The sequence below is a fragment of the Corvus kubaryi genome, unplaced genomic scaffold (assembly GCF_017639235.1).
Source record: "Corvus kubaryi isolate FWS band 111438036 unplaced genomic scaffold, C.kubaryi_AGA036_p1.0 37264, whole genome shotgun sequence".
Taxonomy (NCBI): domain Eukaryota; kingdom Metazoa; phylum Chordata; class Aves; order Passeriformes; family Corvidae; genus Corvus; species Corvus kubaryi.
The window spans coordinates 1,112,270-1,131,166 of record NW_024581079.1 but is presented as its reverse complement, the minus strand read 5'-3'; the positions used below and the strand labels follow the sequence as shown (position 1 = coordinate 1,131,166).

Here is an 18,897-nt window from a genome sequence, read left to right as displayed (position 1 = left end):
AGAAAACCATCTAACTTAACACCTACAAGCTATAATCAAGCACTGGCCATAGCAGATGGAATTAATTTCATCACATTTTGGCAATGTTGCTGTTGCAGTATTATATATATTATATATATATATATTATATATATATAATCAATACCAGTATTTAGATTTCATTCTGTTTCTTCTAGGGTAACATTCAGTACTCGTAGAGTGAATCTTGGATGAGAAAATTACTTCTTAAGAAAGTAAGGCCATCCCATCAGGCGAACTAAATAAGCATTTTTACAGAAACATTTCTTCAATAAAACTTAACATTTAAGTTTTTCTCTATTTCTTAACTGTATAGAAAGGGACTTTCAGAGGCCACACTGAAGGCTGAAGAGCTATTTAGTAAAATGATGAGAAAACATTTTTAGTGCCCTGATTTTGCAGGGGAAGGGATAATGGTTCATCTTCCATTTTGGGAAATTTCTATCTCAAAACAAAAATAAGAACAACTACATTATTTATGATGAGTTTTTATGGAAAGTCAGAACATTACACAAGATATTCAACTGCACACCAACCTGGAATTTCAAGACAAAATGCAAAAATTGGTATTTACATAAAGTACACAAAACATGCAGTTTTATAGCCAACACTCAACCTCCCCCTTTTATTCACAATATAACAAATTTACAAGCATTTGTAATTTTGGTTGAAAATGCAGCAGTAGATCTCCCAGTATTCCAGACTGCCCTGTGGAAACTGAAAAGCACAATCCCGAATATGAGGAAGAAAAAAAAGGTTTCCAAACAAAATCAGAAAATGAATTTACTAACCTCCAAATATTTAATTACAGAGGGATTGTAGTCGATGGTCTTTCTGTTGACAGCTTTTCTCATGCGCTTCCCATCGAAGGTGAGCTGCTGCATTGCCTGCTGCTGCGCGAAGTCAGGCCTTTTGTAGAACAGCTGCCGAGGCGCCTGGTGCTGGAACCTCGGCATGTGGAAAAACCGGGGCGGGGAGCCGATTTCTGTGGCCATGGCTCCGTCCTTCCTGAAAGGCTGCAGACAGTGAAACACTGTGTTATCACATAATCACGATCACAAAAACCCCACACTACCATCTCCCCTAACTTAAGTTTAAAAGGATGACTAACAGCTTCAGAAATTACCGTTTTTTCGTAAAAAACCATTTGCATATTCCTCTGAATAATTATTTTCCCTTGTGCCACATACAAAGCAGCTAAATACTTTCGTTCTCTATCAAGAGGAATTCTGAATCTAAATACTTCACTATTAAGTTTGCATTACCATCCCTAAACTAAAAATGTGCAGGAAAAGAACGTCCTGAGTAAAACAGCATAAATAAATGCAAGAAATGGCAAGATCCTTTAACAGAGGATATTTCAGATTCAGTATAAAAAATAGGAAACACCACATTAATCATAAATTAATTTAACTATTAAAAGAGAAAAAGTTTTCAAATGTTGACTCAACATCTTATTCTATGACCTAAAAATAAACCTACACTCCTTTCACACAATTTCTTGTAAATGGACCACAAATCACATTCTACCTGTAGGCATACTTTCAATCCTATTACTACAAAATAAATCAATTACATCTTTAACAAGGTTTAGTAAATACAACTAAGACTCACTGAGAATGTTAAGAAAATGTGAAGGGCAGGGAGAAAATTTCAATATTCAGAATTTTTCTGACAGAGGGAAATGAGTGTAAAACCTCATTTTTCAGTCTAAGAAATCCTTAAATGATGAGATCACAGCAACTCCTTCAGAGCTGAAAATACAATATACACAGTCTTTAAAATATATACTAACTTCAGACTCAGCCAGTTCCAGACTGAACCAATGAACGCTCAAACTTCATTTTGAACATGTTCTCCCCCACATCCTGAACTCACTTTGGAAAACATTTTAACCAAAAGAAACTAGCACTGTCATCAAGGGAATTCAAAAACACCTAGAAACTCTCCTTTGCACAAAGGGTTAAATGTTTACACACAAGCAAAGTACATGTAATAAAAGAAAAAGGAAATAGCAGATTTCTTTTTAAAAAAGATTACATAATCTGCTTGTAAATTCATGAATGTACTTTCCTAAGCAGTTAAAATACTCATATCCTCAATTTGAAAGAGTTGAAAAGTTGTTTCTCTGCCAATTTTAAAATTTTATCTTGCTTTTTTTGAACCCAACAGTTCAAAACCATTTCTATTTTTAAGTAGCAAAATAAAGCTAAGATAGAAATGTTAGATATAAGAGTCTGTTTAAAGGCAGTGCAGGGTTTGATTCTTTTTAAGAGATTCTTTCCAATCACTAGTAGCATGCTGCTGTTTAAATAAGTATCAGGCAGTTTGTTGGCACAGAGAAGTGAACAGCTCTGAAAACTTAAGACTTACACACTCCTTTTCATGCTAACAAAGTGCCACAAGCCAGCTATAAAACTACCTACAGCACCCAGCTCCTCGCTACACAAACAACTCCCACACTAAAGCCATCACAACTATTCTCCTTTCAAGACAAACCAGTCCAAACTAAAACAGCACATTTCTTTAAATGAGGTAAGGAAATTTAACACCTTTGGCAGGTGTAGCATCTTATTAGAACAATTTGATAACTAGAATGAAGGGAGGGGGGAAGACAGACAACAGCTTTCAAAAAACAAACCTTCATCTGGTGGTTGGAAGGCTCATTTGCCTGAAAGTTGCCCCACATCAGGCATACCAGGGGGACTAATCAGACACCACATGTCTCCAAACACTCCACTCTAGACCACCACTGTAACACACAGCTACTACAACAGTAAGGTTGTCAGAAACAAGGTATCCAAACTTTCTCATACAGGAATTACTTCAAGCCCCCCTAAGACCATCTCCAATTCTCTTACAACTTGGCAGGAGGTATCAAACTGTTGTACGGAAGGTATCAAGTGTTAAATACCACAGGTAAAATTCTTTTTGTTGGGAGTTTATATCAAAAAAGAGAAGGTGGCTTCTTCAAATGAGCAGAACAAGCTGGCATTAAACATACAAGTCCATTAAGTCTCCTAAATGTAGTTATTCAATAGTCAGAGGAAAAAACCCAACAAAAACAAACACAATCAAAAAAACCCCACAAAAAACAACAACACACCACAAGAAGACCCAGAAACCCAGATGAAATTACCAGTACCACTCTTTCTCAAGTCTGAAGTTTGACACTCCCTTATACCAATCAGTGCTCTAAATCAGACAGAAGATATTTTTTCAAAACCACACATCTATACTCTCTAATAGGCAATGCAAGAATAAATGTCAAGAACTGAGACCAAGAATGCAGACAAAGATATATGCTGGGGCTTCCAAAAAAAATTTGATCAGCTATATTTGCAAGAAAACATTACATAAAAATCCCTTTTTAGGGAAATAATGCAAAGCAACACATTAATACTTTATTTTCATGTTCCAGGAAAAAAAAAAAACCTGCTGAAGAAATTTTCTGCGTTACCATCATTGGTAAATAAAGCATTAAGTATTATATGGGTCAATTTAGATTGCAATAGTTTTAGGCGAGTCCAACCAGTGTCTATCTTAAATCAGCATAAACAACCTTCATTTAAGATGCAATCCACATCAGCAAGAACTAGGACCGAAGGCATAAACATGTTCATTACACCTCTTTATGTCTACAGATCCTTCCACACTCATGATTATGGCAAGGCAATAAGTGACATTACAACTACAACACCATGCCAGGGGAGATGACACAGGATTAGAAAAATGAAGCATTTATATCCTGTTTCTTCAACTTTTGAGATCACTGCCTCTATCACGAAAAGCCTTCTACCTGCATTAATGAACTCTGAAAAAAGTATTGTTTATCCAGCTGCTTAGGAGCATTTTCTTCTAATAATTGCTTCAAATATTATGTTTTATCCACATAATACCCTCATCATGTCATGTGTGCATATGACAAGTATATAATCTATGGACAGATATATAAAAAATGTGTGCACACTCATATACATGAGTACATATACACACCAAGTAAAGCTTCCAAGCAAAGCAGCTTTAGAAATAAATGGTTTTGGCACACAATTATCAAATGAAACTAGAACATTTTTTCCCAAAGACTTCTACTCCAGTTAGACAAATAGACTTAATGCTTAAGTTATCAGTATCCTACCTGGTCTTTTGTTGGGACAAACCAAAGCCTCAACAGGCTCTCCTTAAGATCTTTTTTATCAACTACAACGTCAGAATTCAGCATGTCTATTAGCTAAAGCTCCTTTTGTATTGGCAGTGTGAGCAGAAACATGCAAGCAAATATTGGAGGACACTGTGCAATCCGGTGTAGTAACATCTGATTTCCTATTTTAAGCAAAGTACCAATTTTTTTCTTTATTTTAGAGTCCATCAACAGGATTTTAAATGGAAGAAACCATATTTTCCCTAATTCACACAATCAGAAGCAACAGCAAGATTTGTTTCCAACATCTGGCATAAGTCAGCTCTTACTTCATCGTTTCCAGACATAAATGTTACCACAACCAATTGCTTTTCCTTCTAGTTCATTACACCCTTATCGTAATGTGAACTAAGTTCATTTTTGTATTCCATTTTTCCATGCATCTTTATCAGTTTTCCACTTTCTGTGCCCATGAACACCTCTTTCAAAGCTTCACAGATTTTGAGACATAAATGTATTTGGGGATATAGAGCCTACAGAGCAAGTCTTTCATTCCTACCTATTAGTGCCAGAAGGATGCCAGGTCTACTGATGCCATCAAGTAATCAGAGGGACGTTACTGGAGAACAGAATTAAAACAAAAAAAACCTCATGACAATCTCACACTCAGAGCAGCACAGTGTTAAGGAAGATGGACTTGGGCACTTCCTTTGCTTTTTAAAATGAGCAGAAAGTCACCAACAGTATTAGTCACTTGCAGAAAATGGTTACCACTTAATTCACGTACCCAAATAAGGCTACAAAGGTAATACTGGCATTAAATGTAGTAGTGTTGTTACTTTATCATCTTATTTGGATATGTTTGTTCCTTTTATATAAAAATGAATCTTGCATTAAGTTTTGAAAATTGACAGATTCCAACTTCAATCATGCAACCAAAGTAATTCACACATAACTTCACTAAGTCAAAATAAAACAAATTAGGCTACTCAAACCAAACTAAAACCACCAAACAGGTAAAGCTTGGAGAAAGAGAGTCATGGCTTGTTTTAAATACATCAATGCTTCTAGATAGCTCAATACTACAAGAAAAAAATCTGATTTATGTATAATCTTGACATATTTCATATGGTTTATGCAAAAAATAAAGCTCATCATTAATGAAGTGCAGTAACTGGTAACTAAAACATCCTTGCCTATTTAATAGCTATTTTTAATTAAAGGTAAAGCAACTTGGGTGGAATAGAGAGAGTTATAAACTGAACATGTCAAAAGAAAAGTATGTTTCCAAATGGTAGCAAAGAAGGTTATGCTGCAGAGTGCAAGCAACCAGTTACTTTTCAAACCCTACGCTGCCCACTAAACACAACATGCTGAAGCTTAAAAGACATTGAGCCTGAAATAGCTAAAGCAGCAAAGGAAAATGAGTGCTAAAAACTTCCAAGTGTATCTATATAGTACTTCTTTAAATGTGTATTACACAGTTCTACTACAAAGTACACACAGACTTTAAAACAAGCACTTTTACAGGGTAACGGAAACAGTGAAAATTGGTAGTAGTTATTTGCACTGCAACAGCACACTGGAGCTCAAACCATGGTTTGGGACATTCAGTGCAAAACACAGGATTGAAGAAGAACCATCTCAGCTTCCTGAGGCCTAAGAATAAGATAAGAGCACCACAATGCAAAAGCACTTTACCAAGTTTATTGCTCAATACAACTTTCTTTAATTAGCAAAGAACTTTTACATCTACAAGGTAGAGATAACTAACTTCCTTTTAGTAACATCTTTAAAGTCCTACTGTCAATAGTTATCTCTGAGAAAACATATCTCTACATTTTTTAATTTGTGTATTAAGAAATCTGTAAGCACAACTGAATAAACACACCTGTTCTGAATAACAATCATAGCAAATACAATTTAATGTTACTCCTTTCCCTCTTTTACAGAGTATCAACACTTAATATCCACATTCCAAAATATATGCCTTTCTTTGGTCCTTTGGGAGAATGTGCATCTCTGCTCTGGAGACCAGCAGTGGATCCCTCCATGGCTTCCCCTTCCTGAGAAAAGCTCTTTCTTCATCTCCCCATCCAGCCTCTTTCCTTCCCTGGGAATCCTACCTCTTCCCAGAGCACAAGAATTACGTGAAAGGATATTCTAGACATAAATGTTCAAACTTTTGCCATCTTCAGCAACCATGTTTTAGAAAATAAAATAAAAAAAAAAAAAAAAAAAAAAAAAAGGGAAATAAACATGCTTGTACACACACACACCATTTCTCTATTACACAGAAACAGACCCAGCCATCCTGGTTAAAGATTGAAAAGAGTGACAGACAAGTTCTTGAAATCATAAAATTTCCAGGCAGGGGATTACACAGAAAAAAAAAAGATTCTTCATTTCTGCAAACCATTTAATTTTAAGTAAACTGTCTTCCAAATATTTTAAACTAAATTAGATAAACCCCAAATAATTTCTCTCTTGAACAGAAAATGAACCTGAGCAAAAGCTTTGTTCTCAGTCACAGTTTCTACACTTCCCTTGCTTCACTCACCGATAGGAATGGAGCAAGAGAGCTGCAGGTATGGTTAAAACCTGGAAGGATCAGAAAATCACATTACCAAAGCCACTGTAAAACCAGCACTAGCAGCAGCAAGCTTCTACCACCTTTTTCTGAAGATACACTTGAAATCTGCCAAAACTAACTTGCATGTCTGCCAATGAATTATTCTCTCACAGCAGATGAGATTTTGTTACTGCTCCATTCAGATGCCATCACTTTTCTGAAGATTAATCTTACATTTCCTTCATTGTACACAAGATAAATCCACTCAGAAAACACAGACAAAAATATGGAAAAAAAGAAAAAACCCACTATGCCAAATTGCAGATGTAGTGAAGAACATATTAATCCGACCAATTCCCCAAATTGCTTTGTGTTTCAATTTCCTCCTGCATCGCAAGAACATTTACTCAGATTCACAAAACAGATTACCCAACGTCTGAAAATTCTACATCTTTGTGAGACAAAAATCAAAATTCTGAAGTAATTTTGAGTACTTTTCTTACTACATGTAAGTTGTATTATTTTTAAACAGATTTGAGATAGATTAAGCTGTTTCAATAGAATATAATGGTATCTTTTCCACTGATTATGAGAGAGAATTGGTGTATTAAGCAGGAAGATAAAATTAGTTAAAAAATTAGATTCCATAATGAAGTGCAAAGTTGCCCAACTTTTTAGTCAAAACCAGACCCGTAACAGTAAAAAAAACTATGTAAGGTTCTTGACCTCTAAGTATTCAAGAATCTTATTTCCACTTTTGAATTATATAAAGGCACTGCAGCATGCATTTTTGTGCATTTTTATTTGTATATCTCAAAAAACTTTCTACAAGGCATGCAGATATGAGTACAGGAAGTTTAAACCTAAAACCAAAACCATTCTTACAATTTGAGAGACTGCTTAATGATCTACAGGTGCTAGGGGTCCACAATACACCAAATCAACGAACTGAAGGCAAAAATACTGACCTGTGTTATACAACACTGCTATTATGCAACATCCCTATTCTCTGCAGCAAGCACATTTTCCCTGGGCTCTGCTGCTGTGCTCCCAACATACATCTGCAGCCATTCTCTATTGTATTCTATTTCTGAACCAACCTTTCCTAGAAATGGGGTTTAAATTCTGACTATGCAAATAATGGGAAAGAATTTAGCAGCTTTCTCCATTTCAGTCATTGTGTTCCAATAGAAAATATAAAAAATAAAATAAAAATCTCATTCTTCATTCAAATTGCAGAAACATACTTTAATAATTGTCCAAGTCAAAATAAACTACTCTGCCCAAAAGGTTCACAGATCTGTTCTTATTTGGAAGTACTCCAAAGCTTTTTGTTTTATGCACAGTCCAAAATCTATGACACTGGCATGATCAAAAACCTAAAATGCAGAAGCACTTTTTTTCCCCCTTTAACTTCAGTTCTGTACTTTCACAATGCCCAGTTTCACCACAAAGTTCAAACCTTTGGATTTTCAACAGGACCCAAACACGTACACACACACACTGTATGGAGTCTAAAAGGACAGAACATGCAACATGGCAAAAGATAATTATGTTGATGCAGTTTTGGATTCAAAGGGTTTATTCCCTGCAGGAAAAGGAGAGCTGATATTTAATTGACAAAAAGGGCCTACACCTTTAAGTTTCACATAAAAACACACAATGCTCAAGAACTTCTGAAACAGCAGATCAAACTTACAGACAAATGGAGCTATCTAAAATCCCAAGGGAGAACACCTTCAAACAGCCAGTCTGAAAGTCTCAGTTACAGCCTAGGGGACAAGTTTCAACAGTTGAGCCTGCTTGGCTGCATGTAAGTTACACATACTTCAACAGCCCCTTTGAATTTTGGATTTCTAGCACTCAACAAATACCTAATAATCAAATCACAAACATTCCTCATTTTACACTCAAGCTGACCCCTTGACTCATTCCAAAGCACACATATTTACAGGAGATCATGTGCTTACATACATTATGAAAAACCCCCAAAATACTTCAGTTCATAGGACTCAGACAGCTCCTGCTTTACCTCTCTGGCTACAGTAGAGAAAACTGCTTTCAGGAGTGTAACAGCCTGGAATCATTGCCTTTGTGCACCTCAAAAAAGCAACTTCTGAGAGCTAAAGTTTCTTGAGCTGTACATCAAAACAAACATGGAAGCAACCACATGCAGCACGAGGACACGAGACAGACTGCACCTCAGCTAGAAGACAGACAGGATTTGGTTTGCTGCTGTGATTTTATTATTACCAACTGGATACCTTGGTTTTACCTAATAACTTATTCACAATTTTTTTTAAAATAAAACATTCCTCCTCCCTCTAAACTTCCCAAATACCCCTTTATTTCAACTCCTGCTTAGTATTTATCAAGACCTGCATTATCACCCAAACTCTTTTACTGTGAGTCCCTGTGATAACAGCAATTCATCTTAACTAGGTGAAGACTCACAGCTTGGTTTTCATGCTGAAGTGATTACTGATGCTGCCTTACCTTGGAGCTGCTACTTTGTCAGGAAACAAAACTTTAGGACTGATTCGTGTTTAAATCACACAAACATGCCATGACAAATACTTAAAAAATAACATATGGAAAGTAGCTTAAAAGAAAAAAAAAAAGCCAGTCATTCTTGCTAATCCTAAATATCAAGACACTCTTCAGCTGGTTATATCAAAACTTGGCGAACAAAATGTCATAGCTGAATCTGCGTGAGATGCTCCTCCCAGTTTCATTCAATATGCAGTTGGCCTTACTTGTGAGGAAAACATATTGCTGTTTCCTATTCACTTGGCATTGACTGAAGGTCTCTGGCTCTCTTCTGTGAGCCTGCTGCGCAGCCAGTCATTCTGCAGCTTTACAAATCCATGAGGCTCTGCCTGCCCATGGAGAACTCTGCAGGTCTCCTTGCTGATTTCCAGGTGTTCCTGGCACTCCATTCCTCCAGTCTCTCTTGACTCAAGTACTACTGCTAGGTACATAATGGGATGGACAGGGACAGAGAGGAGAAGTGACAAAAAATTCTCCAAAAAAATTCTTCAGAGGACTTTATTTAATCAGTGGAAGGGAAAAGGACTAGAAGGACTATGGCAGTTTGTAGAGCAAAACTTAAGTAGGGAAACACAGCAAATTGTCTTTGCTTCAGGAACAACCTACTGAAATTCTGGTAAGAAAACAAAGTTCATATAATCTAGCAACAGTTTGAATCTCTTCATTTACACTATGGAACAGAAACATACACTTTAGTACACTAAACAAAGCTGAGTATCTGAGACCCTAAGACTGGCACACTCAATGCTGACCAGATACCAAAGCCTTTTTAGTAAAATTTGGGAATTAGTAAGAGTGTAACTTGTTACAGAGATTTACTTTTCACAACCATTATCTGTTAAATGATTACCAAACACATCCAGAACTCTTGCAACATTTGCTTTTGCATAGAAGTTACAAGCATCAACGGAATAAACAAAATCTTTACTTCATGACCCCAGGAATGCTCACTCCCTGCCCCTCTCTCCCTCCTTTAATGTTACTCAGGCCCATCTCTTGACAAAGCAATGCTGTTTGCCATATCAGTTTCTGGGCCAAATAAAGGCACAAGAGTGTCTTAAGTTTCTATAATTACGCAACTGAACTCTGGAAGGGGTAGCGGGAGGCAGGATGATAGTGCTATCATGTGTGATCATGTGAAAAAAATGTGCCTTTATATGGTGAGAAGTGTAAGAAGGTTAAAAAAACCCAAAAAACAACTAAAAGCAATGTTTTTCAGCAGTTATTAACTGTATTTCAAAGATCCATTTTCTACTTCTCTCTCCAAGAAGAGATTTTATACTTCAGCAGAAAACTCCAAGATAAAAGAACTTTTTATTTCGCTGCATATTTTAATGGTAAAATCCATTCACCACCGATGTCTATACCCTAACTTGCAGCCAGAGGTGGACACTTTGTGCAACAGAGCCCTCATCTTCTGGGCACCTCAAGGTTATTTACATAGCTCATGTATTCAATGTAAGAAAAGAAGAGCCTGAACAACTGTATATCCACACTGCAGAACAAATGGCCTATAACATACTACCCCACAATATTTTCTTCACAATATCCAAAAAGATTTTTAAAGGGATTTTTAATTCTCTTTTCATAAAAAGATGTAGCAGATGCACACATACTTATCCAAGACAGAAATTTGTTATCTGCCCCAACAGCAGAGTAGCTAAATTAGCAACTATGTTTACAGCAAAATATGCAAACTAATACCTACAGTTGTTATGCCTAGACTTAGCTATAAAAAGGCATCCTCAAGCAAAAGTAGTAGAATTGCAGCAAACACTTCAAACCTTATTGAATCACACAGTGCTGCTAAACAAGCCTTATGGACTCTGCTAATTATCAATGCCCCTCATTTTTGACTTACTGTTGAAGCCAAGGAGTTTAAAACAAAAAAACCCCAACAAATCCAATCAAACGCCTGCTAAATTAAGAAAACAGTCAAAGAAAACAGCACTTCTAAAACTATTTTGATGGAATAAAGTCCTGACTGAAGATTATTTATGTGGATGAAGATCTTCCGAACTGTGGCTTCTCACTATCTGCTTCAGTTAAGATTTGAAAGTCTAGCATATATGCAAACTATTCTTTTGCCAGAGTTTGGTGTGGAAGATTAATGCATAACCCGTTTGCTAGTGGTTAGGCTAGAAATTGTTTAATCCCACGAGGAACAAACTTACAAGAAGAAAAAATAAACAGAGCTGTTAATTGTAGTTTCAAGCTCCCAGCATATAAAATTATATTTTCACTTATTTTCAAACATAACCAACCTAAATATTTTTTCTATAACAAGAAACTTTCAATACTAGAACACTTTCTAAACTGATGGGTGACGTATACACATCTCATACAACTGAAAATTAATGAGAAATACACTTTCTTTTAACTGGAATCACAGAGCCAGTTTTTTCCAGGAATATGTTTTCTGGTCTTTGCTTGTGGATTATGAGACATGCAAATGCCTGTATAAGGTTATGAATGTATAAGTATAGATATATATACACACACACTGCTAAAAGACCACCTTTAAGTACTTCAGTAAACAGCCTTTGCTTTTACCATTTAGTAGAGTTCAATAAAAGCATGAGATCATCTTCTGCATCAACACATTTCTCAGTAAAGGAACATCAAGCTCACATACGTCAAGCTCACACAAAGCCTTTCAAGGAGAAAGGGTTCAGTATCAGATTCTCCCTAAACACAAGAAGACTCAAGCTCCCCATGAGAACGACAATTCAGTAGACCAGTGCATCACCAGAGAGCTTCAGTTTTGAAAGCTGGAATTCTCCAAAAGTCTAAAATCCCTTGGCATTTCTTTCCTACTTTGTATCTCCTGCCTCAAGAATATCAGGAAGCTTTCCTGTCAAAAGCAGCACTTTCATCACCAGTTCTAGGTGAGTAGTTTCATCTTACTACACAGAAAGCTGAGCAGCTGTGGCCTATTGTATCAGTCAAGAGTCTACAAAAGATATTACTAGAAATAGCTACTTCATTTATTAGGTTTAGATTTGCTAAGGAGACCAAAATATTTGCATCCATCCACAGAAAAAGATTGCAAAATATGGTTTGACAACTAATTTTAGTATGACTTTAGCTCCAAAGTCCATAATTGAGAAACAGTGCAAATACTGCAGAATGAACAGACCACATGATACTCATTCAGTCTGCACTCCTCCTCCTTGCAATTCTGTGCAAGCCCCAATTTTTCTTGTGGTGCAATCATAGCATTTCACTAGTGTCTGCAGAGGTACAATGGTTTGCTTACAAACATGGCCCAATAGGAAGAAATTTGCAAAGCTAAGTGCTGATTTTTACTGGAATGGGGAAGGAGGACAAGGGTAGAGTCATCGCTGCTTATTGTGACCACACAATTTAAGTGCAGCAGCAGCTTACTGAGGGAACTTCGGCACTGAATTGCTGAGATGACCCAGATCCAAACCAAAACTGCTGAGACCAAAACCAAAGCAGCCCTGGCTTGACTCCCCCCACTGTGGGTTCCCTCCCATGACCCCTCCTTCAAGTCAACATGAACATCTGATGACCACACTGGACATGCACCTAAGAAACTGCTCTGTGTTATGAGACCCTTTTTGCTAATATTGGTCAAAACTCAGAGCAGCCTGTCAGGCAACTGACTTTTGAGTTCCAGGGAATGACTCTACTGACCCAGGAGGAAAACCAAAGGATCAGAAGCAGGGGAAGTTACCACTTGGCAATACCATGCCAGATTAGACGACTGCAAAGGCCCACGGCCTTCAGGCTGTAAATCCAGCACTTCCATTAGCTGGAGCTGTGGCGCTACTTAACCAGCTCAAAGTGCAGTTCCTATCAAACTCAAAACTGCAGATGAGTACTCCTATACCCACAGTAAAACACAAGTCACTGTGCTGCCAAAACTTCACCATGAACACAAAACTATATCAAACCCATAAAATACTATAGACTCCTTGTTATCCAGTCTCCGGCCTCTCTTTAAAAAAAAGACACATTAACATATTCTTTTGTATCATGTTTCTTTTGGATTTGGGATAATGATTTAAAGGAATCCTCAAATGCTTAAACTGCAGAAACATGGATTAACTAATGCACCCATGCACTCATATTGAATTGTATAAAACATTACTATAAAGAACTGATCAGTGCCAACAAATCTACAGTTCTAATGGCAAAACTGCTTTTGGTCTATCCCACCATGCCATTCAACTTCATGGCACTCACTTTTGGGTAAAGCCACAGGTGAGTGACTAAGAGCCACCTAAATTCCAAATTTCATGATCAACTGCTTTAAGACTCGGTACTGTAGACATGATCATAATTTTAGGGATATATTTTCAAAAGAACTGATCTGTCATATCAGAATAATGCATGCTGCCTCTCAACACACTTACCATCACCCAGTGCACCCTAAGCCAGGGCTATGGCAGAGACACGTATTTGCCATCACCTCCTCTTTCCCACCTCACTGGTTCCAGAACCAGTGATTCTAACACACAGGCCAAAACAGACAAGTGAACCAGACTAAACACAAACATCTTACTTCTGCTCACAGAAAGGGTCCCCCTGTACAGCTGCCTGCACCACTGTATCAACTCTGGTACCTAAAGTGGATAGGCAGAAGAATGCTATAATTTTAATTATTTAAAAGGACCAAAAATTCTAGGTTAAATAAAATTTACAGCTACACTGAGAATACTTTCAAAGCTTCAAAAGTTAACAGAATTTATTTTTTTGAACCAACATACTTCATTATACTGAAGACTAATTAAGCAGCACAAAGAGCTCATATGGCATGCTACTGTTCTTCACACCAAAATCAACTAACAAAGTGAACAGAAAATTGCAAGTGTTCAGATTTACCAACAGTGTATGAAAAAAAATCTTATATAAAGGAAAAATGAAATTGAAGGTAAACTTCTAACTCTTTTTCTGATAGAAAAAAAAATGTACCAGGATTACTTGATGCAATACATAAGACAGGAAGAAACATTTTCATTTGTGTCTAAAGAATGTGAAAAATTGCTCATACTTTTTAATATTCTGTATCTATGTGTAAGAACACTTACATGTAATTGTTTGAAACAACACAAGCTTTATCAGGGTTAGACAACAGTGACATTCAATACTGTAGAGCAAGTCTTTCCTACTAAGGAGAGAAAATGTGATATAAGCCACAATTAGTGAAACTGCTTAGAACAGAACCCTCAACTTTGGTGCAGAGGTAGAACAGGAACAGCACTAACTTGGTCTCTAGTATCCCTCCATATACAAAGTGTGCTGATTGAGACCTGATCACTGCACACCACTAAGCAGGATCTGTAATCACTGTAAACACACTGCCTTGGGAGCAAACGTGTTAGCAAAAGTACTATTACTACACAAGAGAAACCAGCTTGCTTGCTTTCCTGATAAATATACACTTCATACCCCATTTCAAGTTTCACAACAGCATGACTGGTACACCCAGCCTGAATGTGGAGAGCAGGTTGAACCAGAAGAAACATTATGAAATGCTGAGTAGCTTTTTTAAATACTAGTGAGCAAGAACAGATTGCTGGGAAGTTTAGTACCATTTGGAAAATAGGGGACCATGGATGCTCCAAACTGAAGTAAAATTAGTAGCAAAACACAAATCAAAACCAGTTAGCTATCAAAAACTCAACTACTCTGCTCTTACCTTCAGATATTTTCTACAATAAGAAGAAAAAACCAAGGTTATCTTAAAGCTTTAATCTTTTGAAAGACGCTTAGCACATCTCCTCCCCACCACCAAGCTCTAACAGTGTCCAGTTTCTGTATTAACTACACCAACCAGGCCTGCATATCTGTACTTTCACTTGCAATAACAAAACAGTACAGTATCAGGAATGTAAATATGGCAAATAAAGAATGAATTTTGTAAAATTCACAAACACAGATAGTTTCCAGCTTGTCTTTACAAGCAGTTTTCTAAATTATAACCTCTATCTGAGCAAGGCCAAAATAATTTTCATTTCCAGTGTTACTGAACCAACTCTTGAAATTCCCTAGATATGTGGCTAGCAGATGCACAAAATGAAATGTTTTGCATGGAATCATCCCAGTACAAAGTTAAGCTGTATTCCTTCCATCAGCCTAATGTCTTCTCCATGACTGATTTTTTCAGGTGAGTCAGAAGACTCATCTGCTAGGGACAGGAACAAAATAGGAGACTTCTTATCCCCTCCTCAGATCAAGGTCTCTCTCTGATGCAGCAAAAGAAGGCATTCCTAGTACCTCTATCCCAAGCACACTTTAGGACTATTAAGCTTTTACTTCTTGTGATAATATCACAAATAAAAAAATGATGAGAAATTTTCAATTCCAACAGTCCAAACAGTCTAATATTTACTGCTCCAAGGGTTCAATGGAGGACCAACACTTTGGGCAACAGGGAAAGGCTGTCACTGTCTGTAGTGACTGATATTTAAGTCAAAAGGTTTTAGCATCTCTAGGAGTAGTTACTCACACCTAACAGTCTCTGCAGCTCTAAGATTCCCCCCCCCCCCCATCTTTCAATACTTTCATCTATTTTCAGTATCGACATTTTCAGATCTTCTCATTAGAACTGTTACAACACAAGTGAACAAGATGTTAAGAATCAGATTTTTGAAATATGCTCGGTAATTATGTATTATTAGAGTAAAATAATGGCAGAACATTGCAGCAGATCACTAAGAAGTAAATGTCAGTTTACTTGAAAAGGAATTTAGGAGCAGGGAAACCTGAAGTATTTTGGCACAATGCTTTTTGCATACTATAAACTCTCTGAAACACAATGTTGCCTCTCTTAAAGGAAGGCTAGAGCAGTCTGAGTTAAGCATAAAAGAATAAACATATGCTGCAAGAAGGATGAGGGACTACTGCCTAGACAGAAAAACAGATTTTGAAACAGTACTCACAAACTGCAAGTAAGGATATAATGAGGTACAAGATTTGTAGAGCACAGAACTACTTACCCATGACAATTCTGTCAGACAAACAGATGTGTTCAAGCAACTGCTAATATTAAAAAATACTGTATTTGAGACCATACAACTATCTACTCATAACAACGAAGCTAACAGTCAGCAAGAGAGAAATAACATACGTCTCTATGGAAGAGAAGTTTAATGAGCTCTCACCAAGGGAAAAATGCTGAGCTATTTTTTTTCAAGTTGGACAGGTCCCCTAGGTTTGCCACCCAAGCACAGGCTGATGAGTCTCAATCAGTGGAATGTGACACCACATGATTATTAGCCCCTCCACCATGCCAGCACAAGCAAGTGCCTGCTACACACGACTGTGTGTTATTACATTGCAGGGGACATATTCGAACAACAGTGTTGTTGTACAGCATTACGCAATACAAAATGTGAACAACAGCCCTCTCGGGATCCATAAGAAAACCAAAAATAATGGTTTCCCATCCTTTTACCAATGCTTAGTAGTCCCACAGAACTAAGACCGTTCTCCACCGGCAAATGCAATTATTTCACTTGGCATTTGAGAAGCTTAAATACTAACCAGTCTGTGGCTTTTTCTTCTCTCTCCTTAATACACAGAGGAATTACCCTTGTGAAAAACTACGTAAGTAAAAAATTCGAGATATCTAACACGGCCCGTGTCTCCGCTCAGACCCAAGGCGAAGGGAAGAATAATATTAAAAAATAATAACACTAGAAGAAGTAGAAAAAGGCACGATTGAGAGACTCGGGCGAAGCCACCGACAGACACCTGTGCAGTAAAGAGAAGAGGGGCCCTGCCGTCCCCTACCAGGCCCGGGCCTCGAGCACACCCCGCCACGGGGCCCGGCCGCGGCGCTGGGTCCTAGCTCGGCTCCCGCCGCTCCCCAGGGCGCCCCGGCCCGGGGACCCCCTGTTCCCGCCGGCGGCCCCCGCCCTGCCCCGGCCGCGCCGCTCCGGGGCCGCGGCCTAAAGATGGCGGAGGCGGCCGCGCTTCCCTGGCTACTCACCCGCCCCGCCCAACACTGAGCCGCACTCACCGCCCAGCCAGCCTCTTGTACCGGGACTCCGCGCCCCACCGACACCTCGCCACCCGCCTCGTCCTCCTGGCCCCGGCAAGCTCCGCCGCCGCCTCACGACCCGCGGCCGCCCGCCATCTTCCCTCCGCCTCCCCCGCCAGCAGCGCACGCGCCCCACGCCGGCGCGCACGCGCACTACAGCAGGGCGCGCGGGCGGGGGCGCCGCGCCTGAAGGGCCGCGGGCGGCAATGCGCATGCGCTCCAGCGGCGGGGCGGGGCGGGGCGGGGCGCGCGCCGCTTCCGAGAGCCCGCCCGGCTGGCGCACAAATCACAGGGCGGGGGCGGGTAGAGGTGCGCGCATGCGCAGAGAGCGCAGCCGCGTCCGCCTCGCGGGTGGGGAGGGCGAAGGGGGCTCCGCCGCCAGACAGTGCCGGACCGATAACTGCTTCCGGGCACGGCTGTGTGCTGTTCTGTGCTGCTCCGGGTTAGTTCTCTCACGCTCACCAAACGGCCAGGCGCTACAACACAGGCCGCCTTGTGTGGCTCCCACAAGTACTTTTGGAATGGGCTGCCCAGGGAAGTGGTGGAGTCACCGTGTTTAAGGAAAGATTGGAGGTGACACTTAGTGCCACGGTCCAGTTGGCATGGTGGTGGGTGTTCCCTCAAAGGTTGGACTCGATCTCAGAAGTCTTTTCAAACTTTATTGATTCCGTGATTCCCTTCTTTGTTCCCATCACCGGGCTTCAAAACACAACAAGCAAAACCTACTAATCTCAAGGCTCGTAATTATCTCTGTGTTTAGGGTAGTGGAAATCTGAGATCGTTCACAGATAACTAGGCCTGTTACACCCCTCCTTGGCAGTCCTCAGGGTGCTTACAAAGGCGTCATCAAGTAGTACTGTGGGAGTGTAGATAAAGAGGTGCAGAATGGCTTTTCTCCCCTGAATTAGTTGTGATTAAGACCTAAGAGTCTGTGTGTTTAGATGAAAATGTCTTACAGCTGCTTGAACAGAAACGTTTTACAGAGCAAACCAGGTTCAACAGGAGCAGCTACTGGGAATCAGATGCTGTATCAAAAGGGGACACTAAGCTTAAAATAAAGATTCACGACCTTGTTTTTTCCTTCTTTGGTTATAATTATTCTGACCCTGTTAAAGTTCCTGTGGTTGGTTACAGATGCATGTCTGGTTTATAGGCGTGCAGGAGCCACTGCCACCCCAGCACACACACAAACGCTGTTTGAGGTAATGTGCTCCAGCTGAGGTGAGCCCAAGCAGTTACCACACACCAGTACAGCACAGGAGCAACATTACATTTCTGGTAAGACCTGAAATAATATTTCTCTTCCTTTTGCAAGATCAGTGAGATTATTGCTTATCATCACAAGTAGTGTCTTAACACATCTGTCTGCCTCTTTGTCCCAATGTTCTTTCCTGCAAAATTGTCCTTCTTTTCAGGTGTGGTGGTAAAATTACAAGACTTGAAAGGGCTGGTTTAAGAAGTTTATCCTAACCAAAAGAACATTCCTTTCAACTAAAAGCTAACAATTTGTGAATCTCCCAGCTGCTGAGCTGTGATAACACTGGATGTGTGACTCCCACAGGCTGGACCAGAAGCCACCCCTGCACTGTGTCACATTATTTA

At 39.1% G+C, this 18,897-nt stretch overlaps 1 protein-coding gene across 9 annotated transcripts in view; it reads right to left on the bottom strand.

The window, feature by feature from the left end:
• Positions 1 to 17,421, bottom strand: part of WDR33 (WD repeat domain 33) — a 69,710-nt gene extending 52,289 nt beyond the window's left edge. For 5 of the 9 annotated variants that reach the window (XR_006015465.1, XM_042024531.1, XM_042024534.1 and 2 more), the window contains exons 1-2: positions 17,275 to 17,421; positions 810 to 1,034 (exon numbers count right to left, since the gene is read on the bottom strand). Coding sequence is in view for 8 of the 9 variants with exons in the window: in XM_042024531.1 (XP_041880465.1) it covers positions 810 to 1,013 (204 nt within the window). In the remaining variant the exon portion in view is untranslated. Of the gene's footprint in view, positions 1 to 809; positions 1,035 to 4,718; positions 4,779 to 17,274 lie in introns of those variants that run through there. The other 4 variants (XM_042024528.1, XM_042024530.1, XM_042024535.1 and 1 more) reach the window with 3 other exon arrangements.
• Positions 17,422 to 18,897: the final 1,476 nt, after the last annotated feature.